At 44.8% G+C, this 25,897-nt stretch overlaps 1 protein-coding gene across 2 annotated transcripts; it reads right to left on the bottom strand.

The window, feature by feature from the left end:
* Positions 1-66: 66 nt before the first annotated feature.
* Positions 67-25,082, bottom strand: LOC119372124 (DNA/RNA-binding protein KIN17). Of its 2 annotated transcripts, XR_005179431.2 has the most exons (12): positions 24,916-25,082; positions 24,685-24,805; positions 22,965-23,059; positions 20,373-20,416; positions 19,525-19,690; positions 16,567-16,760; positions 12,043-12,097; positions 11,200-11,401; positions 9,320-9,388; positions 4,633-4,746; positions 3,288-3,439; positions 993-1,127 (listed from the first exon to the last, which is right to left on the bottom strand). XR_005179431.2 is itself a non-coding variant. In XM_037642587.2 (11 exons), exons 2-11 carry the CDS (start codon positions 24,796-24,798, stop codon positions 969-971), a joined length of 1,212 nt encoding a protein of 403 aa, XP_037498515.1. In that variant the 5' UTR covers positions 24,799-24,805; positions 24,916-25,081; the 3' UTR covers positions 67-968. The 2 variants fall into 2 exon arrangements, 1 of the variants encoding a protein (XP_037498515.1); XM_037642587.2 differs by lacking the exon at positions 3,288-3,439 and having other exon boundaries at positions 67-1,127; positions 24,916-25,081.
* Between the last annotated feature and the right edge of the window lie 815 nt (positions 25,083-25,897).

The raw sequence follows: 25,897 nt of genomic DNA, 5'->3' as shown, positions 1-25,897 counted from the left end.
TGTGCCTTCACTGTCGCCATTGCATATCGTCGCCGACTACCGTCCAATAAACGCCTCAACACATTACTCATTTGTGATCAACTAACATAGCTAAAGTCAATCTCCGTAGAGTAATAGGCACACATTATTTCCTACGGTGGATAGTCTCCACAAGTGTTATATGGTTTTGATACAAACTTCCATGGTGCTAGACTTGGTAAAGACTTTCATGAGTTGAAGCGTACATGAATCTTGTACACTGACTGTGAGATAATAATTCTTGGGTTTCTATGTCCGGAAACTACGATATGATTATGAGACGCCTTAGTGGAAGGCTTCAGAAATTTCAACCACCTGGGTTCTCTAACGTGCACCTAAATCTCAGCACACTGGTATTTAGAGCATTTTGCCTCCATTCGTGTCAGCAAATAAAGCACCATAACCACTAGGCCACCACAGCGGGTGCACGACTGTGAAAACACATATAAGACTTTACTCTTAATATTATTATGCAACATTTGATGAAGTTCTAAGATTTGTAAAGTGGGGCATATCCTCAGCGGCATCTGGGGAAAAACAGAAGGAAGCCATACTACACCTAAACAAATGCATCGTCTACTTTTGTTCCTTCGCAGGTGCCATTAAGGATACGTCCCCAATATATACACTTCCATTGAATGTCACATGACACATGGCAGAGCGCATCACAATATTTTCTAGATTTCAAATTATTTCTTTGTTTATTCACCTTATAAGAATAAAATGAAGGCTGGTGATCGAAGGAATTAGAGCCACTTTCATTGACTAATACTTCAATAGCAAACATCAAGCCCCTGTCCTTGCCACTCCCACATAACCAACAGCTAACACAACCAAAGTTCACTGCACTGGAAAGTAATATGAAAGGTGACAGCAGAAATGAATGTACACAACAGGAATTTTGAAAACTTCTCTGAAGAAACAAACACGCATTCTTTCTTTCACAGATGTCACGACGGCATGTGAAGCTTGGAGAAGTCTTCGTATGGAACTCTTTCGAGTATGCGACCGCTGATAAGTCCAGCATCAAGCCGGAGTTTTGCACAGAAGCCCGCCTGGTCCACTTCAAGCAGAGTAGCTTCTTGGCCCCGGTAGGCACCATTGACGACCTGCAATATCCAACTGAATGTATACTTTCACAGTGTGCAAGAGAGAATTGCCGCATATTGTCAGGTAGTGATGGTGAAGAAACAAATGCAACCAGTACTAGATGAAGTGCTTTAAGGGACAAGCAACACTCACTGCACAATGATAACCGCAAGCGTGGGCATCGGTCGTCGCTAATCTGATCATCAGCAGAATGCGTCGTCTTTTATGCATCGGTGATCAACCCTTGCAGCGTTATCGCTGGTGCCATGTAAGCTCTCGAATAAACTTGACAAGTTCAGGGGTGGAAGCGGGCTTCAGTCTTTTGGAGCAGCTCACGGAGCAGTGATAATGCTGTTTTGGAGCAGCTTTGGAGCGGTAAAAGGGGAGTTTTGGAGCAATGCAATTTAGTTTTGGAGCACATTTCTAGGGCAAAACATCATTGTTAATTGAAATTAATATTTCTCGTAAACACAAAAAATCCAAATGGTTTTTACTAAACATCGAATATTGATGAACCAACCATACTTGCCACAAATTAATATGTTTCCATGATTAAAGCATCACAGCTTGCGCAGCAGTAACTAAGATAAAACAAGAGATAAGCCATGCTTTGGATAGCTACACTCAACTACCGTAAAATTTCGAGCAAGTGCCGTTTCAAATTTCACTGCTAATTTCACATTTTCACGCTGTTCCTGGAAAGCGCAGCCCCCCCCCCCCGCCTTTTCTTCGTACCCAATTATGAAGCGTCAATGCAACAGTAGCCTCCTTGAATCCCATCCAATCCTGCTTAGCAGCCCAATCTCTAAGCACCTGCGGGTGAAATCAATTTCTTGTAAAAATTTGATTCTTTGTTCTCCCGAATAATGATCGCACCCCACACTTAGCACAAAACACCCATGACGATTTTCAGGGTCCCGTGAGCAAAAGCATGGCCTTCGAGATCTGTATTCCAAGATCGTAACTATCACGATGTAGTCAGCTAATGTAAGGCCTTCGAGACCGGTGTTTGTTGCTTAGCGTTGCTGCATTGGCACATCATCGGAGGTGCTTCCATGTCATGCTTCCCACGCTTTGATCGCGTGGCCATTGCATTTGTTGTGCTTGAGGGCAGTTGTTATGAGTCGTGCCGCAAAGGGAAGCGGGAGGACTCGTGAGGAAGTCCGCATGCATCTTTTTTTTTTTTTTTTTTTTCGGAGCAAAATGTTTCGCCGCCATCTTGAATTTACGTGCCGTTCCGGGAATCCGCCCCCTGCTTCCCTCCACTTTGCAGGTATTTTGGCTTGTTGGGGGCGGGGGGTGGGGGGGTGCTTTGAATTTTACGGTAGACCTCACACGAATGAAAAACGTTCATGTTTTGCAGCTGACATGAACAACAACTGAAGAAAGACAAGATCTAAGCTAATAAAGGTTACCTTTATTCTAAACACAATGAGACTCGACAAAAATAACTTAATTAAAGTTAAAAACCTAATGCTCCCGTTCTTAAAGCCCCACAGCCGAGGTGAGAACGCAGAGGAAAATAGAGATAAGCAATGCACTGCGTAGCTAAACCCAACTACACTTCCAAGAATTTCTTTTAAGTTCATATTACCGAAACACCAGCTGAAATGTACAAATGTGAAGACGAGAGAACTGAAATCTTCTCGAAATTCTGTCACCGCCTGTGTGACAACGGAAAAGTGACTGAGCAGCTACTTTCCAGCAGCTAACTGTCTCCTGCCCTTTACCGTTCGCTAGCTTTTTCGCACCGCAACGAATGTCACGGAGAGCGTGCCAGGTTGATATGAGCTCGCTCGGGCGTGCCACGCCGAGGATTACAGTGGCACATGAAGGCACCAAAGGCCGCCTGGGAGCAATCTTGGTGCAATAATGCGTTTTGGAGCAGATTGGCGCAGCAGAAGCAGATTGGCGCAGCGTGGCGCAAATGGCGCAGCACTTCCACCCCTGCATGTTGCACCATGCAAGTAATCTTAATGAAACAATCTGAAATAATCACGAAGCTTCCCAAACATTGCCAAGTGGTGCTAACAGTTTTTTGTGGGTGAAACGCGATCACATCAAAATAAAGAAATAAGGGCACACGGCAAGTTAGTTACACTACGTATAGTCAAAGATGACCATAACAAAACCTGAATAGAGTAATTATTCTCTGTAATGAATGCATCAAATTTACTGACCAATGCTTCTGTGCGATGACTTCTGATAATGACAAGCTGGACATTGGATGTCCAGGACTTCGGGGCCTCCATTACCAGTTGAGGAGTTGCTTTGTCCAATGCTTCAGGATGCAATTTTTCGGTGGACATGCTATGCCAGTGTTGTGCCAGTACTGTTTCAACATTGAAGACATTATAACCTTTCTTTGATAAAAACTTCTCGATTCGTGACAGTACACATGCATGCTTATGCGCAACCAGCTCAGCCTGCATATCGGCCAGTGTCTGACTGTTGCTACATATTGACAAGTGCATCGTTAGAGCATGTGCCAAGTCTACAGTGAATCGCTGTGGCGAGGGCAGCACGTCACAGCACATGCAGGAGTCGCTACCCCTTTGTGACGGCTCGAGAATATGACAACCGATCTCCTTGTCATCCAGCTCGGCGCAGGGCAAGATGGTACTAACAAGGCTGGTGAACTTCCCATCTGACAAATAAAATCTGCTTTCTCCGCCATTATAAGTCCGTTAACTGCCACATTTCTCATTATTTTCAATGGCACAGAAGACACGGGTGGCATCAGAGCCATTTCATACCATGTGATGACTGGACGAGATTGTGTAGTAGCTGATCAGACCTAGCAAACAAACCAACATACACCAGAAGAGCAGACTCAAGCACAGCAGTTCATCAGGCTTACATCGGGAAACAACTGACAATGCAAATTCTGAGCACTGATTTCTCAGCTCAGTGGCTTCGTTTTGCCTGCAGTTTGGCCATGGCAGTCAATGGATACAGGACTATGGATACAGTCAATGGATACAGAACATGGCAACCATTACGTGCAGCCAACGAAAGCATAGCACTCGAGACCGGCGAATGTTTCATTTCATTTCATTTCATTCGGCAATTGTAAGCTGGAGGCAATCATCACTGCCACGTGGATTTTGACTCCGGCCATCCAGCCACAGTAGCTGCATTTTTATGCTGCTGGCAACCTAGCAGTATGTAAACATCACTCAGTCAGCTTGCCATGGCATTCAACGTCGCACATGATCAGGCTGCCAGGGCCTGAAAAAACTAATGGCGTGCTGTAGGGCTTTCAAACTATCAATTGTAGTTATTATAAGTTATGTGAACGGGATGCATGGTGGTGCTGTAAAAGTGTCCAAATGAACGAGCACGCCCGTATAGAAAGTCAACGACAACATGGAATCTTATAGCAATGCAAATGATGAGAATTTGCCCAGAATGTCTCTACAAGTGCTATTTCAAAGAAACATGAAATGATCAATAGCAGTGACGCGAAATATAGCCCACCAGATATGTGCATCCAGACTTCAGATAACGGCTGCAGCGTCTCACCTTGACACGCCGTCCAATGTTGGGAATGACTGTTTCCAGGTGACTCTGGTCCAGCCGTAGCTTGTCGTTGCTGTCCAGCATGCGAACTGTTGCCACATACCGGTCTTGCACTTCCTGGGAAAGCACAGTAGAAAGAAACAAAACTAGGCTTTGTAATTCAGAAGCACTAATGTGAATAGAGTAGTATGATACGAGAACAAATGACGACCACTTCTGAAAGGCTGTAGTGAAATGAGCAAGGAAAGACAAGCTTGTGCTGATCGCTAACCAATCGCTATCTTCTCTGCACTTGCACTAAAAGTAAATGTAGTTTAAACCTTTGTATAACAAAGTCAATTAACCGGACAGTTAAGTTCATGATACAGAAATACGGCTTTTCCAGCAAGAAATAGTCCTGCAACAGTCCCCTTTTTTTTACATATAAAGGGCTAAAAAAATGATGAAATAATCAGGTTTTCTGAAAAATCTGATTATTTCAAAAACCTTAACCTTAGCGAAAAAAGCCGATTGCAAATGTATAGAACTCAAGAGGGTACACGCGAACCTTTATCATTTCATCACATGTCGACAAAGTCCTCTTCACAGCCGAGCTATCACAAGTGGAACGTCAAAAAAGGACAGTGTCCGTCCAGCACACTAAGGCTTTCACAACTGAAGCTTTCATGATAGCTCCAACATGGCAGCACACCACAGCAACAGGTGTTGTTCAGTTATACAGCACTGTATGCCACAGCAAAACCAGTGCTCTCAACTAAGTCTGCAGCATCAAAACCATCTAAGAACAGAATATTGAACCCTGTAAGACGTCACAAACAAGCTTCGCTTGAACACAGCATGCAAGCAAAGTGACAACATGAAATTATTGCAACTTTGTTCAAAATTGACACATTTTCTGTTCTGCGGCATCAAACGAGAAATGTCCAAAGAATTCAACAAGATTTCGAACAGCCCCACAAATGTTGGTAACCATTACACATTGATTCAAATTATATTTCTTCAAATTATATTTTATTTTTTATAAATTGGTTGGACCACATAACATCCACATGATTTTACGAAGTAGGTAGTAATGCTGCAAATAAATGCAAGCAGCTCTGGAAAAAATCGGTCACCTATTTAAACCCACAAGTTGTCGCAGGAACAACACAGTCATTGAAAGTGCTTTTATTTGCAGTAAAGGTGTCTTATTTCTAATTTATTTTGCTGGGAATTTGTTCCACTTGTTCCACAATTCCGGACCCGTGCCGCCACCCCCTTCAGATCCTATCTCCATGCACCTTTTGCACGAGAGAGACAGCCAACTTGTTTCATTTCTGCTTGAGCGGCATTCATCTGTAGCGCTCGCGTGCTTTCACTTGAACGCAGAACATGCGACACACAGGACGATATTATCGATTTGTACTTTATACGGGACAGACTGCTGGCATCACAAATTGTACCGAAAAGACGGGAAACACCAGAGATAGTAACGCACTCGTTCTTTGTATTTTCAGAGGTTGTTTAGGGGCCCTTAAAGAGAACCAGTGTTGAGGCTGCATTGCCAAGAAAGCCAATGATGAAATGATTAAAAATCGCAATTCCAATTGCTACGCATGGATGTGGGCAATGTCAGATAACCGGTTTGACAACGGTGCAGCCAACATTTCTGAGCCATATTCTAGGCAAGTAGCTTGTAAGTGTTGTAGTGTGGGAGAGTTGGTAATGATTTGTTTTGAAGGTTTTTACAGCACACACAAGATTAGCAAACGGCGACAGAACAAGCAGAGGTAAAGAGGGTCCTCTGCCTTTGCTCGTCCCATCCCCATTTTTTGTAATCTTGTATGTGTGGCAAAAAACCTCGTTCTAGGCCATTGTAGCCCTAATGACAGAATAGTATCAGAATAGTAATATGGTAAGAACAGACTAATGTTTTCAGATTCACTGTCTTCCAGGCCACGCATTCCCAGGCAAGCTATGGACACCTACTTAGGGTAACACTGCCAGCTTGTTCGTAATGCATCTTGAATCACTTTTCTTTTGCACAAGTAAAAGACTTGACAAAAACAGTGCCTTTTGTGATCTTGCCTGTCTTCTTTTACACAGTCTTTTACTCCCACTAAAACAAACCTTCAAGCATTACAGACAACAGTTGAACATTGGACAATGTCTCAATGATAAATTAACCCTTTGCGGTCCGTTGTCAGGCCCCTCCCGACAGCGCAACACGATCGCAGCGGTTCGTGGTCAGACACTGCTCGACAAGTTCTTTCGTGGTTGAGTTGCGCTTGCGTTTTCTCATTTCGTTAAATCTATAAATTAGTAAGTAGACTACTTTTACTTCAACTTCGATTTCTTTAGTTTCAGACTGGAATGGACAGCAGATGGGTAAAGGTTTCGGACTGCAAAGGGTCAAGAGAGAACGTGTGCACATGCACGAGCGATAGCAGGGCCAGGACACCTTGCAGAATATTGCAGAAGAGGCCAATGAGGACAATGAGCCAACCCATATCTTTTGTGAACACAGAGAAAAGAGTAGATTATTTCACAAAGCTTGCTGCATCAAAAGACGAAGTTCATGCTCAACCTACCAACTGCTTTCACCTGGAAAGGATTTGACTAATTTAATCGAATACACATATGTGTGAACCAGCAGCACACACTTGCAATGATGGATACGCTATTTTTGTTCTAGCATAATTTGTGGCAGTAATTTTTTAATGCAGTGCAGTAAGCTCAGAACCGGTGCACTCACTGTTTTGCAATCCTTTTTTTTTTCCGCAGACACCGTAAATGCGATGAAAGGCTCAGCTCACAACAGTGCGCGTGATGCTGCCGACCTTTATAGGGGCCGTAATTTCCGCGGTCGTCGCACTCTTTGAATGGCAAGTGGCTGACATCTGACACCATGTTCACTTTATTGTTATAACAAGATTAAATATTTTTATATGAATGCTGTCCCGCACAGTTTATCGCACCAGCAATTAATATATGGACATATTGGTTGGGTAAAATCGCATGATTTCTTTGCATATATAAGACGCAATGTTGTATAAGACGCAAGAGCAGAAACATCAGAAAGGAGGTGTCTTATGCACCGGAAAATAAGGTAGTACGAAAGAGATAGTGAAAATCGCAGTTTTATGGAGCAATGCACGAGGTGCGCTTACTTATGAGAGTGTGTCCATTATGCGATCACAGTCAAACCTGCTTATAACAAACTCGAAAGTGTCACGAAAAGTGGTCGTTATATCAGTATTTCGTTGTACGTGGACTCACCCCTAGAAACATGCATTTAGCAACCAAGCTGTGTTTTTTTCTGCTCATTTTATTAAAAAGTGCAAACAACCCCTCGAGTGACGACAAGTTAAGCCTTTTTGTGTCGTGAAACGGCGCCACTTTGCAAAGAACTGGCACCATTTCACTGAAGCGCGAAACCGCCACATGGAGCCAATCATCCCTGGCTAGTTGCACGCTGCGCGTCGCCTACTCGGCTCACACCATCACTGCCAGGCCGTTTGCTGTATGAACGCATTCGTGCGTTCTTCGTGCCTGGTTCTCTCTGGACCGTGCACAGGTGTGGCGAGTAGCCTGTTAGTTCAGCGCGGCGAAGATAAGCATTTTGCAAGCCACGCACACTCTACGTCACCATGATGCCCTGGCGGTCCTGCATGACGAGGTGCGGCGCGCTTGGATGTCACCTAATGAAACATGTAGTATGTGCTATCTGTCAGTGCATCAACCTTTCTCAGCGCCAGCGCCTCTCAACACCAGCATGATACTTTCGTCTCTACAAAGCGACGCGCACTAAAGCGGTCTCGCACGACGCAGCGGCAGCGAACTTGCGAATGGCAGCATGGTGCACTTGTGCCACCGTCAATTCGCATGTATGTACGCCACACACGCAGCTGAGCAGACAGATGACTGTGATAAGGTAGGCGGGGACAAGTCATCATGGCATGTTCATCGCCGGTCGGCACATCGCCTTTGCTTTATGCTGATGCTTATCCACGAAGGCACGCTGCAATCGCGCATAAGTCGTAATCATTGATCGACTGGTCTCTGGCATTACCGAAAAGACCGAAGACATTTCGTGGCACACTGTGGCATTGACGCAGTGAACTTTTATGCGACGAAATGTTATCGCGGTCGTCGCTTATTGCATTTATGGTTTCTTGCGTTCCAAGACATTACTTGATTCATCGTAGGCAGTCGTAGCTGCAGAGAACGGCGTCAGAAAAGCCTTGCCATGTGAAAACTGACTGCAAGGCTTCATGCTGCCTGCTATTTCGTTCTTTTTTTTTTTTTCCTCACTGTCATTCTCCCACTGAAGAAAGGTCTGGAAATTGAGTGACCTCGCTCGCAGAGTCAGAAATCTGCGTGCGGTGCTCGCCGATCTAAAATATCTTCCTCACGAATAAACTGGAGCTCACGTGCCTCTCTCGTGATTTAGAAGGCTTGTTATCACTTTTTTTTTCACTTCATATGCGCCATATTTTTACCGCGACTGTGTCTGAAGTGTTCGTTCTAAAAGTAGGAGGCTTTGAAAAATGTTCGCTATATGTGGATGCAATTTCAATGAGTAGCATAGGAAAATCGTAAATGCACCGAAATATGGTCGTTATAACTAATAGATCATTATATCTGGGATCGTTACAAGTGGGTTCGACTGTATGTACAGTACGTTCCTGGTCAGCATGCCATCACTCACCTCGATGACGCCCTTCTTCTTGTAGTACTTGTCGCCCAGCTTCTTGGCCATCACTTTGACAACAATGTCCTGCGATAAAGCAGATGGCATTAAATCAATCTCCAAATAAGTTCCAAAGAAAAATACCAGACATGGCACAATAATCCAGCATCTGTACTACATGACTGGGCGTGCTACAGCAAGGAGTGCATGCACTCGTCTGAGTGCTCATGGCCATACAATGAGCTTAAATGGGCATGTCGGAAATAAACAAGCGCGTATGGTTAGGCATGTTGGTAATTCATGTTCACTTTTATAGCACACTAAACGAACAAGGACCGAAAAGAACAACGCCGACACAGCGCTAACTTCCAACATTTGTTTTATTTTCCGAAGTGGTGCATTGGACTGCACATAGCGCAGCACAGTGTCCACGTCGTTCTTTTCCATCCTTGTTCATTTAGTATGCTATAAACGTGAACATGAAATAAACAAGTGTTGATGCAGGCATTAATTCGGGTATGCTATGCTATCAATGAAAATGTTCCATCCCTTCTGTAACAGTCCTACCAGACCACGTGAGCATGTTTTAAGTGTACCCTCTAACTACAGCGGCACCTCCTAGCTCACGCAAGTCCTTCAACACAAGGTGCAATGCAATTCCCCCTGAAAGCGGAACAACTACGCACGTCTGTTTAAAAGGGCATTAATTATTTTGCCACACCAGCAAACACGCACAGACAGTGAGAGTGCTGCTACAGTAAAAGCTCGTTAATTCAAACTCAAAAGGGACCATAAAATTGTTCGAATTAAGCAGACTTCAAATCAGCGGGCGGGCGCTAGAATGAATGCAGCAGCTATTTCAGGCACATGCAAGACACACAGCGTGCATGCACCACGGAAACAGCTGGAGCGTGGCAGAGCGCTGGCTTCGCCTCATGCACACTGGCTAGTTTTTCTGTTTTGTTTTTTCACATCTCTAGTAAATAGTGCCCGTGGCGTCTACTATGTGTCTTTGTCCGTGTGTTCCTTAATGCTGCCCCAAACAAGTTCTAGTAAACTTGGTTTGGTTCGGTTGTGCAACACATTGCGATCAATCTGGGCCAACTTCTTCTCCGAGGAGCAATGTAAACCAGTTTGAATTAACCGTTGCAGATAACAACACATTCGAATTATCGGGAGTTTTTCCCCATTGAAGTACACGGCACTATAACGGGACTTGGACGTCAGTTCGCATTAACTTTAAAGGGAGATTGAAGAAAATTTTTGCCACTGTTTTCAGCTAAACAGAAAGATTGGGTGCTGAAATGGGAAGACACAATCATCATTTCAGACAGAAACTAGCTTAAAATAATGAATTTGATTTGTTTTTCACAAACTACCGAGTCTAGCAGCCACACCGTGAACTACAGGAGGTTATACTTAATGTCTCCGGAAAGGGCTGTGCCAACCATGCCAGCTGTAGCCCGCACTTTTCAACCCGCCCTGCTCGCACTCCGGCTCCTAGAACCTGTACGAATGGACCCGGCAGCAGCCGATGCTCCCGGATGGGGCACGTGTCAGCGCCTTTGTGCAAGGGAGAGGGTGGTGTGTAGGAGGGGTGGAGGAAGAGAAGTAGCAGGACAGGAAAGCGTGCATGCCGCTTCTGCCGTGGCAACACTTGATGTCATGGCTGTCGATGCGCAGTTCCTAGCGCGCTGACAATGATCCAAAAATACAGCCAGTTCAAAATTATGTGAAATAATCTCCATTTGTCAAAACAGTCGCGTCTTTCTAGCAGAATTTCAATGTTCTCGTCATTTCTTCCTATTCCTGTTCAGAATGCCTTTAAGTTCAAGTTAACCGTGTTCGAGTGAACAAGCTTTTACTGTAGATAGATGCTGCCCCACGGCAACACTCACGCGAGTGATCCAGTAGGCCCGGCGATTGATCTGCTCCCGCTTTCTCTCCTGCTCGAGCATGATCTCGTCCAGGGCCGAAAGCTTTGCCGCTTTCTTGGACTTCGGCTCGCCATCGCCGCAGGTCGACGAAGATGACGATGGTGCCTTGTGCTTTTCCGCGGCCTTGGCAGCCACTTCCAGCGGATTCACCTTCTTTGATTCCCTGCACGAAGAAGTGCCCCTTTCCCTCAAGAACTCCGCACCACAGCACCCCAACACGTCTCGCCTGGTGCATTACCCCGTACCTCCAGTTGCCCCTTTCAGGTGCCCGTTCTTTCTGTCCAATGAGAATTAAGAATAACCACACATCTTGCATGTACAAGATTGCATTGTCCCAAACACTGCCCTAGTCTTTCTTTACTAAACACAGGCTACTGCAAACAATTTTTTTTTACCCTTTCGGTTTCACTCCGTATTGAACCAGTGAAAGCAAAGCCTTATCTTATTTGTTTTTCATGCACAGTTCTGCCCTTAAAAAATACGGGCCAACATGTTGCTGAGTTAAGCATTGATGTTGACATTTGCTGCACTGACAGCTGTCAAGATTTTTTTTTTTCTTTAGGTCGCGGTACAGGATGGCCTTGTAAAGAGGACCGAAAATCCCTACAAATCAAATTGTAAGTTAAGTGCTCTTATTAATGCGTCAAATACAAATTTACCCCTGTAGTTTGCTTCCATTGTAACAGCAGAAGAAACGCTGCAAATAATTATTTTTTGCTTGGCTCCAAGCCGCACTAGCTGAGAATATGAATATGCCCACATGAAAAGCGCAGTTGCAAATGGTAGGAAAGCAAATTCACTCACTTTTGAGCTGCTTCTTCTTGCTGTTTCGATGAGGAAGCAGCTAACTTGAAAACAACTGCAACGGAGAAGACATGGCGTGCAACACTCATCACCTTTCGGCTTCACCCACACGCTAGCACGCAACTACAAGCGAAAGCTTTCTTCATCTCACAGCTCCAGTTAGGTCATGAGAAACTGCGAAAAATGTGTTCGATGCTCTACCAATTGATTTATGGTGGTGGTCATGCCCCCGTCCACTTCATTGTGTAATGTAAAAACTAGAATACAGTCGACGACCGATAATTCGGACTCCACGGGTAACGTAAATAAGTCTGAATTATCGAATGTCCGAAAAAACGAATGTGTAAGAAAAAAAATCCTTGATTGACACTAAAGGGTCCCGGTGGCCGAAAAAAGTTGTCAATGCGTTGCTGCACGCACTTCCGCTTACGTGCAACCAAGTCCGCCTGTATCTCCACCAGTGTGAAGCGCGAGCCAGATGGTACGATTTTCCATGCGATGCAACAGCCGACGCGGCGGTGGGGGAGAGGGAATGGTGGCTGTCCGATGCTATGAAAGGTCACCATTCTGGATTCCCCACCGCGGTGTCGGACGTCGCATCGCATGGAAAATCGTACCATCTGTCTCGGCCTTGATGTGATCACTGTACGATGACGAGCTCGTTTCGTTCGTGAAGGCAACGGGTCTGTGCGGCGCACTTAGTGGTCGCACAAAGAGGCAGCATGAATGGCGGCGCAGGGCGTTTGGGTTGTCGCCTATTAAATGCGTGCACTATGCATGCAACTGCACCAGGCCACATGCACTACCGAGCAGTTGACTGAAGATGCTTATCGTAAGGCTTGTCAGCAACTCAGCCGTACTGGTGCGTTTGCCGCCTGCCACCATCACGCCTCCGTGCATTTCCACTGCTCATCCGTGAAGACATCGCCACACGGCGCCGTGATAACGGCCCCTTTGAATTTCTGGCCCGCTTCACCCCATAACACTTCGGCATTGCGACAAAGCTGACTTTCGGACTCTGCTACTGTCGCAAACAGGTTGACTCGCGAAAGCACTGGTTCGAACCTACGAGACGACAGACGCGGCAGAGGTGGGGACTTCAATTATTGCCTTTCAGACCTGCAATTTGGGCAGAAAGTACGAAAAATCAGACGCCGAAGAGATTTAGCGTCCAAAATTTCGGACGTTCTTGTCCATTGACGTCTATGAGGCCGGTGACGGTGCCGCGAAAGCGTCCAAATTTTCGAGCATGTCCGGAAAATCGGCCGTCCGAAAAATCGGCAGTTGACTATCTGCCGCGTTTCGTTGTCATCGGCGCGGTCTTCGGCGCTGGCTGTGAGGTATAGTGAACTAGAGCATATATCCTAGTGGTGCGAACGGAGGAGCCTTGCAATGCAGCGGCTGAAACCGAACGCGTCTCCTCGCCGCAAGGATCGCGGCTGCACTTCTTTCTAGCGCTCCGATGTGTTCGCCTATAGTGGACTCACTATGCGTTGCTCTTTTTGTTGCCACCCGGCAGTTATTATTATTACTTTTTTTTTTTTTTGACGAGCGTCCAGTGCTAACGGCACAGCTCGGCGCCGCCGTTGAAAAAATGGTGAGACGCAGTGAGCTGGTGTATCGCTGGCATCTGAAATGGTAGCTGCGCCTTAGTAGAAGCAGTTGTAGTGAAATATAAAGAAAAATATAAGACTATGATAATAAACTATAACGGTTCCAGTTTACTACAGACGCCTCTTAAACACCGCAGTTGTGCATCCTCACCCGAAAGCGGAGAAAGCGCGCATCAAAGCACCTTAATGTGTCCGCTGCCGTGAGATCATGTAGTTGGAAAGGCTTTGCAGAGGTTAACAAGCGTATTTCGGCGTGGTTCCTCAAGAAACTGTTTTATTTGGGCATCCGCAACAGCTCTGCGGAAGCAGCCTGCCAGCCATTCCCAATGACAGGCTGCGTCCACATATATTTGCAGCGCGCGCTCAACAAAAACTGTCTATTAATGCACGGCTCCACTACAACGATGCGGAATGCGGAGAAATGCACACAAGAAACGCGCACAAGCGCCTATAGCAGAAGGAGCGGTGCGACTATAAAAAGTTGCACTGGCGCCACCTGGATTTTTCTTCGCCAAGAGGAACGCCTGAACCCTCTCGTATGCGCCACTAGGAAGTTGGTTCTAGTTCGCTATACTGTGAGGGCACCGTTGGCGCCATTTAACTCAGATCTTTTGAGACAGCAGAGAGTAGAATAAAGCAAGTCTCAAAATAAAAATGAACGTGCGCAGGACGCTTTACCGCAGACACATTCAACAGAATGGCGGCGATAGCAGCGTGCGGAAGCGCGGGGATACAGGAACCGGAATGTAGGGTGTTCGCGATGTCGATACGATTTCCCACAGTTGACCAGTGCCTCCAAGATTGGCATTTCCAATTACAAATCTCTGAGGCATGAAGTAGCAATCGAAATAAAGCCTCATAGATCAGCAATTAGTTTTTGTTCCGATCTCTGAGGCCATACTTTGTATGATACAGGTGCCGGAGGAGATAATGGCTGGCGATTCGGCATGCGTGACAGTCTCGGACGGGGTCCGGATTATCGAATGTAGATCTGGCTGCTGTCCGAAATATCGGTCGTCTTTACACATTACTTCTATGGGACCATAGGCGGTGCCGCGCGACTGTCCGAATTACCAAGCATGTCCGAATTATCGGTGTCCGATTTATCGGTCGGCGACTGTATATAGGTAGAAATTTTTTTTCAAAAGCAGCCCTAAAAAGTTGACTCCCATTTTATATACCAGTCATTGGCAGAAAAACTTCAGAAGTGTGGGCATTATGGGCAATTGAAGTCAAGCGCCAACATCATCATCGCAATCATCGGCGTCGCTTTGTTTACTACCAGCCTTGTCCCGTGGGCGGCCTCATTTTGCATCTTTGTTGGTGTCTTGTGAATCTATTTGGGCTCCGAGGTGCTTTTTTTCTTGTTCTCGACCGGTGGCTGACGACAGTTCACCATAGCGTTCAAGAAAACAGTGGTCGAATTCGCAAAGGCACGAAGGAGTCCAGTCCGAAGTGTGTGAAAGGTGTGTTGGGATGCGAGCGCACGTGAATGCGAGCGCGAGCCGTGAGTCACAAACAACAAATGAAAGTTTATCTTTGCACGAGTATTCTAGCTGCTCTAATCTCGCCGGATACTGTTTCTTTGTTGCTTCCTGCGATGCCGGCAGCTCTGGTTACAGCGGCACGTATTTGAAATTGCGTTTGTTTCATGGTAAAGGCGCCTTCTAACACTTTGGCCGTTCCATGTACTTTTTTTTTCTTCGATTTTCAGTAGTTAGAAGTGGGGGGATTCAACCTATATTCTGGTCCAACCTACCGTATTTACTCGATTCTACCGCGCCCTCGATTGTAACGCGCACCCGTTTTCCGCGACCAAAAAAAAAATATAATAAGACATCGATTGTAACGCGCACCCATGTTTCGCGAGAGAAAAAAACAAAAAAAGTCCGCAGGAGTCAACCTTCGCACATTCCGTAGAATAAGTATTTGGGTTTTAAAGAACTAACGTTTCACAAAATAAAACAAAGTCAAACAGCGGGCCTTGCCGCTAAAGCTGTCACCACTACGGCGGCGATACGAGTCACGTAATGGATCAGTCCTCGTCGATGTCGGACCACTCCTTGTCGCTGTAAAGGCTCTTCGATTTCGGGAAACCGGCCCTGCTTTGGTCCACTGAAACCTTTTCGTGAAGCTTTGCTGTAAAAAATATTCTGCTTCTGTTTGCGACAGTCTCGCACGCACATTTCGGGAACTCCGAACGACCGCAATGCGGCCCCATTTCCGTCCGTCTCTGCACATGTAATAACTTTTCTTTTAAATGCGGCATCGTGGTGCACTCGTCGAGTATTTGGAGTCGGCATTTCCATGCCGTTGATGTGAACGCAGAACGGGATGGCAAGCTCCTCAGTGCATGTACGAACTGAAACAATGGCAGAAACAGCCGAGGCATCTAGCCACCATAGCCGAGGCGCACCGCGCGTAGGAGGCGGCCATTTTGAAATGCCGATGGCAATATGATAACCGAGTTTTTTTTCGGTACTCGATTCTAACGCACATGCGATTTTTGGATTCGTTTTACCGAAAAAAAGGTGCGCGTTAGATTCGAGTAAATACGGTATATTGTGGTTTTTACGGTATATATGTGCATTTTAAATTTAGGAGTGTTAGTCAGCGCCGGTGATAGCCATGGCGGCGAGTGTGGAATGCATTGTTTGAAGGTTGCAAGTTCGGTCTCTGCTGGCGGCAAGTTATTGTTTCGTCCACTTTACTTTCTTCATAGTTAAATCATAATTACAATTAACATCTCCTGCACTTTCCTTGGCCTTATAGTCTGTTAGTTCTCATTCATATTACTGAACCCAGTGACTAAAGTTGCAAGTAATTTATGCTGTATTGTCAGGCCCGTTCACTTTAAACAAATTATACAGTACATGTGAAGAAGTAAAGCAAAATGAAAAGTAGTGAGGACCTTTTTCCTCTTCGTTTTCTCGTTTCAGTCCCGTGAAATCTGTGGTTGTTGCCTCTTCTCCTTTCCGCCCACGGTCACGCTCGATCTGCCGGTCGATGAACTTGGCGAGCCGGTCCTGGTCATCTAGGTCGAGCTTTTCTTTCTTGGCCAACGACTCCTGCCTTCGAATGGTGTCTGGATCCCGGTCAATGTAACTGCACACAATAGGAACAACATGAATTATGCAAGTGCACACAGAGGCAAAGGGAAACCACATCCTCCATAAGCAACCTTTCATAATGTGTCCACTAGTATCAAGGCCAACCTCAGTTCAAGGGCAACCCCTTGTGAAATGTTGAAGGATTTGAAAGGGAATCAAACACACCCTCTCTGAACTGAAATTACACAAGATATGCGCAGGATGATACTTGTTCGGCTAGATTTTGCCACTGTTGTAGCTGTTTCGTACATGTGTTGTGGGAAGAGTGACATGTGTGCATGTGTATGTGTATGGTATTCAAGATGAATTATATACAGTAGGCTCTCACAACGTGTTTAATCGTATCAAGGCCAAAACTCTGATCAAAGCCAGCCCCTCTTGAAATGTCAAAAGATTTGAAAGAGAAAAATGCCTGAAATGAAAGTGTCCAATGAATGCGCAGCATGATGTTGGTTTGGCTGGTTTCTGCTGCTGTTGTAGCTGCTTCGAAAACGTGTTGTGGAAAGGGTGACGTGTGTGGATGTGCATGGTATTCAAGACAGAATATGTACAACAGACTCTCAATAATTCAAGCTCGAGGCGACCACAGGATTTTCTTTCAGTTATCAGAAGTTCACATAAATATGACTCAGGGCAACATACCAACTAATAGTCGGATACAACTTAAGAAGTCCGTAGAGGCTCCGCCCAGTTGGCCGCAGCGCGGCAACCAATCGCCTCCGCGATTAAGGAAATAGTCCTACTCATGCACTCAGCCATGTCGCTCGAAGGCAGGGTTCACCGGCCATCCGGCTCATGACGTCAGCCTGGAGGATGCACCCACTGGTGCAGGCTTGTGTGCATCTGCCTTCGCGGAGGAAATGCCGCGGACTTCTAAGTTGTATCCGACTACAGTGTTGTGATGTGTATTGTTTCCCTGTGCTGCAGCAACAGCATAGACAGCTCCGCATGATTACCAGTAAAGTGTTTAGACATAAGCAATCATACTGCTACTTGTCATTACACAACGCATGCATGCGAGTGTAAATAAGGGATGCAAAGTGTTGTGTGCCGTTACAGCTTGTAGCCACTTCCCATTCGCTAGACATGTTATTTCTAACAGTGCCTTTCTAGTGTCTTCTAGAGACACGTCCCATTCTTAGGATGCTTACCTGCATGACAGCGGTGTACCGCGGCAAAAGTGACTTTAAGAAGCACTCGGCTTGCAATAAACTAAAGCCAGAGCGTCTTGTTTTTTTTTTTTTTTCTTCCTCGGTCAATATCTATTGTTGGTGCACGCAGTCTGGCTAGTTTGGCCGTATTGTAGGCAGGCAATCAGCTTTGTTTACTACTTAGAAGCAACAGAGGCAGCAGATATTTCCAGGCATGGACAAGCAAAAACAGGCTGAATCAACTGCATTTGTGAAATGAGGCAGCTTCAATTGTGCAGCTTTAAAATACATCGAAAACACAGCGGGCCAAACAAAATTTTAAGAGTTGTTTGAATCAGCCAAAAGTTCGGATTATCAGTGTTTGAATTATCAAGAGTCTCCTGTACATCAGGTATCACAAGATAGGGTAAAAAGAAAATCACTGGGAGAGGCCTTGGCCCTGCAGTGATGCAGGGCCAAGGCCTCTGATGACAATGACGATATGCATAAGGCTGACAATGATGATATGCATATATACACTCATGTAGTTTTGCATTTCCCATTCCACATTTCCCCCCATACACATATATTCTCTTGCCCTTTTGTACTTCATTCTTGTGTTTCCTCTCGTACGTGCTTGGTCTAAGCACAAAAACTACAGGTCTGAGGGTGCTCAGGTATGACACGTAATTATGCATTTTTATCATGCCACACGTGCGGGTCGCTGTTGCACTGCGCATCAGATGGGCTTTAAACTGCACATCATAACCCTCCAACAGGGAAGGAGCCTTGGTGCAACCCTCTTCGACTTTGTGAACTGTTCTGAAAAATGGTGTCCTTTCATGGGAGAGTTGACGTTGCGGCGAACAACAATACTTAAAGGCCGTCTTCATCTGAGAAGTAGTTTCCACTGTGGAATTGCCGAGTTTCACACAAAACTTAATGACAGTCTCTCCTGTTTTGTTTTTTTTTAAGACACGCTGCGTTACGGCTTCCACAGGAAACGAAAATAAGTTTCATGGGAAAACCTGTCCTTAGTCTCCAGATAGTTGCAGATGACTGACCGGCCATGTGTGCGTAAGCTTACTTCTACATCCACCAATCCTAACAGGCACTCAGGAGCTACAAGGTATAATTGCTTCGCAACATAATCGTTAATCGTTAAGCTTACTTTTCAAACAAACTCTGTACAGCTGAACCCCTTTATAAGAGGCAATGATGCAACAGACGATTGGGTATAAGAGACACCTGGTGTGCCTACAGAGAAATAAGGGTCAATCGGAAAATGAAAACGTGCTACACCCGGCTTATAAGAAACACCCTATACAAGGGACAAGAACAACTGCAAAATGCATGTCTCTTATAAAGTGGTTCAGCTGTATTATGAAATGGAATGCATTTCGTGATGTGCCTTACAGCGTACAACGCAAGAATGATATACGATGCATACTGGATGGTGTTTGTTGTGGCTGCCCTTCTGGCTGCTCGCAACATTACACCGAATCTTTCATGCATTCTAAATCAATCTGGCCTTTTGCCATTGTAATTAAGCTAATGGAAATACTAGTACATACTTTCTTCTAAGATGGGCCTCACCTTAAATTTTGTATGCGTAGAAGAAACACTCACGTGATGAACCATCCTTTTTCAGTCTCGTCAACAGTGCAATGGCCCTCACGGCCGAGCCACTTGACAAACGAGGTGAGGGTGAGCCACCGGGTGGCATTCATGTGCAGGTGCTGCTTGTCAGCGATGTACTCCTGGTACACCTGGTTGGCATGCACTCGCTTGGTACCTGCACGGCGGTAGCAAACAAGCGCACACTGTCGTTTCTACGAACAGCCACAAAAAAAAAGAAATTCATCGAAGAATAAAGATGGGCTAGGAGGCACGTGGCAGGCATTCCCAAATTATGACAAGCAAGTTACAACTGTCGCTAAAGTGAAGAGCGTGCAATCATTGCATTTTGCCAGTACTATAGCATACGGGGTAGAAACTTGGAGGATAACAGACAAAAAAACTCGATAAGCTGAGGACTATGCAGTGTTCGATCGAACGGAAAATGACTGGTTAGGTGGGCTTATGAAATTAAGAAATCGGCAGGCCTAAAATGGAATGAGCTCACAAGACAGGGTAAATTGAAAACCATTGGGACAAGCCTTCACCCTTCAGAGGAACACAAATGACAGGCTGATGATGAAGACAACGATGAGGTATGTCACAATATAATTCCGTTGATAGCTAGCGATAATGAGTGTCACGTGTTTTTGTGCAGCATATTACATCGCACTAAGAAGTTATCCGGACAGCACAACACTTCGACACCAAAACAGGCTAGGCTGTGACATTTTGCTTGTAAAGGCACGCTTGCAAAAATTCCACGACTTCAATAAGACTTGTGCAGATGAATTCAATTATATTAATGACTACAAGAAGATCAGTGTGATTTGTTCGAGAAACACATGACATGGTCTCACCGAATCGTCTCTTGAGTAGCTCCAGGAAACTGTCAGCGAATTCTCTGAAAAGAAAAACCACTTTGTGAGTTTTATAGGAAACTGAAATGATCATTTTTAAGCCCAGATCTGTGCACAGTGTTGTCCGTGATTGAAGAGAGCACGAAGTGACAGCAAGTGGTCACTCAAGAGAGGTTCATCGACAGCATAAGCTAGGTATACCCCTAACTCTGATCCACTGGTGGATCTCTGCAAAAATGCTGTGTACAGTTTTGCATGCAGTTTGGTTAACTGCTAACATTATCTTCAGGCATTAATGACCATTTCATTCTGCAAGAGATCCAAGAGTATTTATCAGCTAAAGCAACGCTGTCAAGGTATGTTGATTTCAATGCAACAAAGCTGCACTACAACCTACCTCGGGTACTCTGAACCGAGCATTTTTCCCACACCTCTGACGTTATGTCGCCTCCATTCTGTTGTGGTAAAATAAAAAAATTGTAATGGTGTTGCCTAAAACATAATGCCTAAAAATGTGGCATTAAGGGAGTACTGACACGATTCTGAGGCACCCCAAAATAGACATTTGTCATTTCCATGGTATGCACTATCAACGCTCTTCACACACCTGATCCAGATAACACGCATAAAATATTTTACTGCGATTTTAAAGTTTTCATCGCCCAGCATCTGCAAGCCAGCCCCACTGCAATGGACATTATTTCGACGAGTCAGCACAGTTCAATGGGTTTGAGAACTCTGCGTCCTGCATGCAGCCTAAATCGCAGAAATTGCTGTTGGAGTCGCTGGACAACAATGCACTCATCGTTGTTTACGTGAAGTACGTGCAACTGACAGCAAATGGCAGGGCTGGTGCTAGTATGTCGTGAGTTGCCGTCTTCTGTGACGTCAGACTTGTGTTTACACGTCACTGCCAAACCGACCCCTCGATACTGAAACCGCTTTTTTAAGGTAGCGGTATTAAAAATATAATGAATGCATTCCTGAGCACTACAACGCCTTTTTTAAGGTACTCAACATCCGTGTTTTTATTTAGAGCAACAAACTAAAAATATTTAAAATTCGTGTCAATACTCCTTTAAAACAACGGTAAGGCGAAATTCCAGCGGAGGTTGACTAACTTCAAAGGAAGAGTCACGTATATTTTTATTCAAAACTCAGTACTACTGAGTTTTCAATAAAAATGCAGTGCCCGTCCTCGTATGCTGTTTCTTTGTCCATGTTTAAATTAGTGCTGTGTTTTTGTGATGGTTCAGTACTATGAAAGCCTTTATTACCTTTTCTACAAAGCCATGCAAAATACACTGACCATGTTGCACGGCCATTTCCACAAGGTAAACTTTTTTCAAGGCTCCACAAGTTAGCACAGTGCCCCTGTGGCCACAAATAACCTTGTACGTTTTAGGGTTACCTACACCAGTTTTTATTCACATCAACAATCCGAAAATATTTAACATTCATGTCAATACTCTTAAAGCAAACATCACACCGCTGCATGTAACTATGCGAAACCTGGAAACATTGAACCCTGGCATACAGACTTATTTGCTATATTGTTCGGTTAGACCATCCCCTCAGCAATTCCGTGCCACAGTATAGCAATGCACTGTGCTTCAATCCGAAATGTTCACCGTCACTTTCAATGCATATTGAACACTGCAAACAAACAAGCACGATCCTCCCAGTAGTGCCCCAATCACTTTTTGCACCACTGCAAATAGTCATGCCAACAAAAGTGCACTTTTTGGGCAGTAGCTTACCAACAATGCATACAATCGTAAGAGAATTTCATGCCACTGAGAAAAAATAAGTGAGATGCATGTCTCAAAATATGTACAGCTCACGCAGCAAGGATCTCGTTTGCCCTCCATAATGATGGAATTGTTCTGGTAAGTTTTAACAAAGGCACATCATGCTGTCAAACATTATGTTGCATAACACAAAATTATGACGTAGAACACTCCAGTATGAGCCTTCCATGGCTTACAGCACTGATAAATTTTTTTAAAAATACCGCGTAGACTCCTGTAAGAGCAGCACTGTCAACTTGGCAACCGAGAATTTGGTATAATGTAACTATTCCTTTTGCTCAATTCTATACCTTTCCTATCATCTGCCACTCATGATTGTCCAATTTGATTGACAACATAGGCAAAGCACTGCCAAGGAAGCTGGTGAAGCATCAACAGGAATAAAAATTATAGAACAGCTGTTTCGTTATCCTGGCCTTGGTCATATTTCTCTGCCTTCTTATTTATTTATATTTCACATTTTCGCATTTTTTACGTGTCAGTCATGCAAGTAAACACTTTGAACGGTTGTCGCCCTGGTATGCGCGAAAATTCAATTAACCGGCAGCCCTCTTGCAGCAGCTTGATTTAGCGAAATGCGCCTATGATTTCAATCTAGATGGACAAACAAGGCAGATGAAGATGCCGAGTAATGTGTGATGCCTTTCAAACAGCAAACTAGCAAGCCCTAAATGTTTAGAGTCTCTAGGAACCAGCATAAAAGTCTCAGCAAATGACCACTGTTAGACTTGAGAAGAGGTGAAGTTGGTCATTGCATGTAGACAGTTAGCAGGGCACTCACTTGGAGAACGATCCCAGGTATTTTCCCGGACATTCCGCAAACAGGAGGAGCTGTCGCTGGTGCGACTCCGACATCGTGTGACACTTGAAACCATTCTGTGTAAGCAGAAGCCAGCAGATTCACAATGCAGCTTTGTCTCACTGATCTGTTAAAACCATTAGTTAACGAAATAATCCAGCTTTACATGCCTAAACCAAGTTACAATTATAAACCACGTTATCATGGGAGCTGTGGGTTGATTTTGACCACCTAGGGTTCTTGGAAGCGCGTACAAATCTAAGCACACGGTTGGGTTTTTCTGTTATGTCTTTTTTTTCACCTCCACCGAAATGCGGACAAGAAGGTTCGTAATTGAACCTGTGCCATCACATTTAGCCATGTAGCATCTCAGCCAATAAGCTACCATGGTGGGTCAACCTCAGTGATCTATATCTTTCATTTAAAGCAAATTAATTAGTCATAATGAAGAAACATAGCATATAATATGGATGATGCAGTCCGCTTATATGAATGATGCAGTCAAATCATTTTGTGCAAACAGAGTAATTTTAACACAGCAATTTTTAATCCATCACGGCATCAATAGATGGCTTGCATGTGACGTTATGGACGCAGCTTCTGAAAGGAACTGTTACTCTGCAACGGCGACTTTGATGACAAACAAGTTGCGTCTATGTGAAAACGACGTGGCGGCAACGTCCCTGTGCGTGAATAATGAGAGAACCTGCGTGTGATGTTTTGATAACATTAATGTGACATCAGAAATGTCGCGTCCCCACATGCTGGTGCTCCAACAGGGCGCTTTCAGTAACGTCAGTGTAAGCCATCTATACTATTACAAGAAGGATCCAGAGATGGCGCAACCATGGCGTGCAGTGTCTTAAGCAAGCCCGCATGCTCCTTCGAGATTCTCAGCTTCCCCCTCCTGTGTTCATTTCCTCCTCCTGCTTTATGAACTCTGAGCTCACGAAGTATCAAGTTTCGTCTGGCCCTCTGGATCGCGGGCTGCTCCCCCGCCTCTGAACTCTCCACTCTACATTCCTACCTCCACGTAGCCGCACCTATTCTTGTACCCAAACGCTTATTAAACTCAGTTAATCCCCGTTAACAAAAGCCCAGTGTTTCATCGGCCACTGAAATAAGTCATAACAAAACAATACATAAGAGATATTCTTGCACGCATGAACATGCACGCAGAAAAACTTTGTGATACAGTGGTATTAGAAAGGCTCTGTTATGAAAAGAAAAAACTGCTTTATATGTGCGCAGTCAAACGCTGTGAGTTTCGAGACAGTCCTTTAACTCAACAGTACAGCACTCCCTGCGCTCATACCATGAGAATACACCCTGGAAATCTTTGTGGAACAGCTCGAGACATTTCTGCGACTTATGCTTCATTTGAACAAGTCTGCCAAAACAGTGACTCTTGCCTCTATTTTTCCTCGCTAGAGTGTAGGGTCCTCACTGGAGTGTCGGGGAGATTGACGTCCGTGTAGTCCCAAGAGTGAATGGGAGGAGCATGCCGGTGATACCCTTTCAGAAACTATCTCTCTTGCCAGCAGGTTCGCTTAGTTAAACACGTAAACGGCATCGTACAAAGCTCGGCCGAGACTTCTGAGCATGTTTTAAGGCAGCCGTAAACAAAACGGGCCCGCATATGAGATTTTGTTTTCAAATACACGATCTCGCAGAATGCCTTGACCAGCGGAGAAATACGCACCTCGTCCCGGCATTGTTTCTGACACATCTGGCAGTACCATCGCAGTTTCTGAAGACCCTTGGACTTGATTCTGTTCGCGATGCCCTTGGGGCTGAACGGGTCGTGCTTCGGCATCCTCTACCTGAAACAAACACACAAGTTTGAATGAATGGCTCGCACCCTGCTAGCAGAATCGAGAAGCGAATGAAACGGAACGCGAGAGTGCACCGGTAGAAAGTAGAAAATTCTTACGATTTGGTGGGGAGAATGCTGAGAGGCTTGAGATGTGAGGCTCGTGGTTGAACGCAGATTAATTAAAGACGTCAACACGTTTTATCCAGGCCCACGAGACGACGTAAAACGTCGTAAACGTGGGGGCGAGCGAGCATACTAAAAAACGTAAACAGAGCTTCTAACTGGATTGGATTGGCTTAAGTTGATTGCTGCTGTTCAAAAACCGAATCTTCGCGTGGTTGTTGTCGTTGCTGTTCTGTGCCATCGACTCGCTCTCGAATTATGATACGTGCTTAATGCTAGTGTGTTCTGCTTAACGCAAAAATTTTTGATCGAACCAAGATCCTTCTTTTTGTCCGATTATGACATCCAAACAAACATGGCATCCGAGACGCAAACAACTCTTTGGGCATTGACCTTCAGATTTGCCAGCCTCAGACGGAAGTAGTCAAAAGAAATCATTTTTATGATCACACTTTCAAGTTAATTTACATAATCAATGCTCACTGCAGCAATATACTGCATGTTTACAATGATTTCAGTCGCCTTTTGAATGAGCCAAAGGGCTACTGCCGCCAAAATTTCTAGAGTTGCTTGTGTTGTTCCATTCTGTAACATTTTTTTTTTTTTCGAATGCCGAGGCCATCAATGTCTCGATTTTACTTAATTAAATAATCTGCATTCCGCACAGCAGACAGGGCAATGCCTCTTTTTCAGGAATGGGCGAATAGTAAGCTTTTGTGCTTCGAAGCGAATTCGAAGCGATTAGTGATTTGGTCGAATAATTTCGAATGAATAGTTCGAATCCCAGGTGAAAATCAGTAACTGGTAATCCAACTGGTTTCAACTGGTATCAACTGGGATCAAATGGTTTCAGTTGGGAAGCAACTGGTCACAGTTGATTCCAGTTGCAACTTGTTCCAGTTAGCAGCTGATAGTATATATCACATATTATTTTTTAAAAATTAGCATTTTTGTCATGACTCAACTAACTTGCACA

This window comes from Rhipicephalus sanguineus, chromosome 10 (genome assembly GCF_013339695.2).
Source record: "Rhipicephalus sanguineus isolate Rsan-2018 chromosome 10, BIME_Rsan_1.4, whole genome shotgun sequence".
In the NCBI taxonomy this organism is placed as follows: domain Eukaryota; kingdom Metazoa; phylum Arthropoda; class Arachnida; order Ixodida; family Ixodidae; genus Rhipicephalus; species Rhipicephalus sanguineus.
This window is presented reverse-complemented; position numbering and strand designations above follow the sequence as displayed.

Excerpts from the sequence above, each read along its gene's own strand:
- LOC119372124 (XM_037642587.2), bottom strand. The coding sequence starts at position 24,798 with ATGCCGAAGCACGACCCGTTCAGCCCCAAGGGCATCGCGAACAGAATC. Across the intron at positions 23,060-24,684 it reads AGAAACAATGCCGGGACGAG|AATGGTTTCAAGTGTCACAC; the intron begins GTGCGTATTTCT and ends CTGCTTACACAG. Across the intron at positions 11,402-12,042 it reads CAAGAAGAAGCAGCTCAAAA|GGAATCAAAGAAGGTGAATC; the intron begins GTGAGTGAATTT and ends TTCTTCGTGCAG.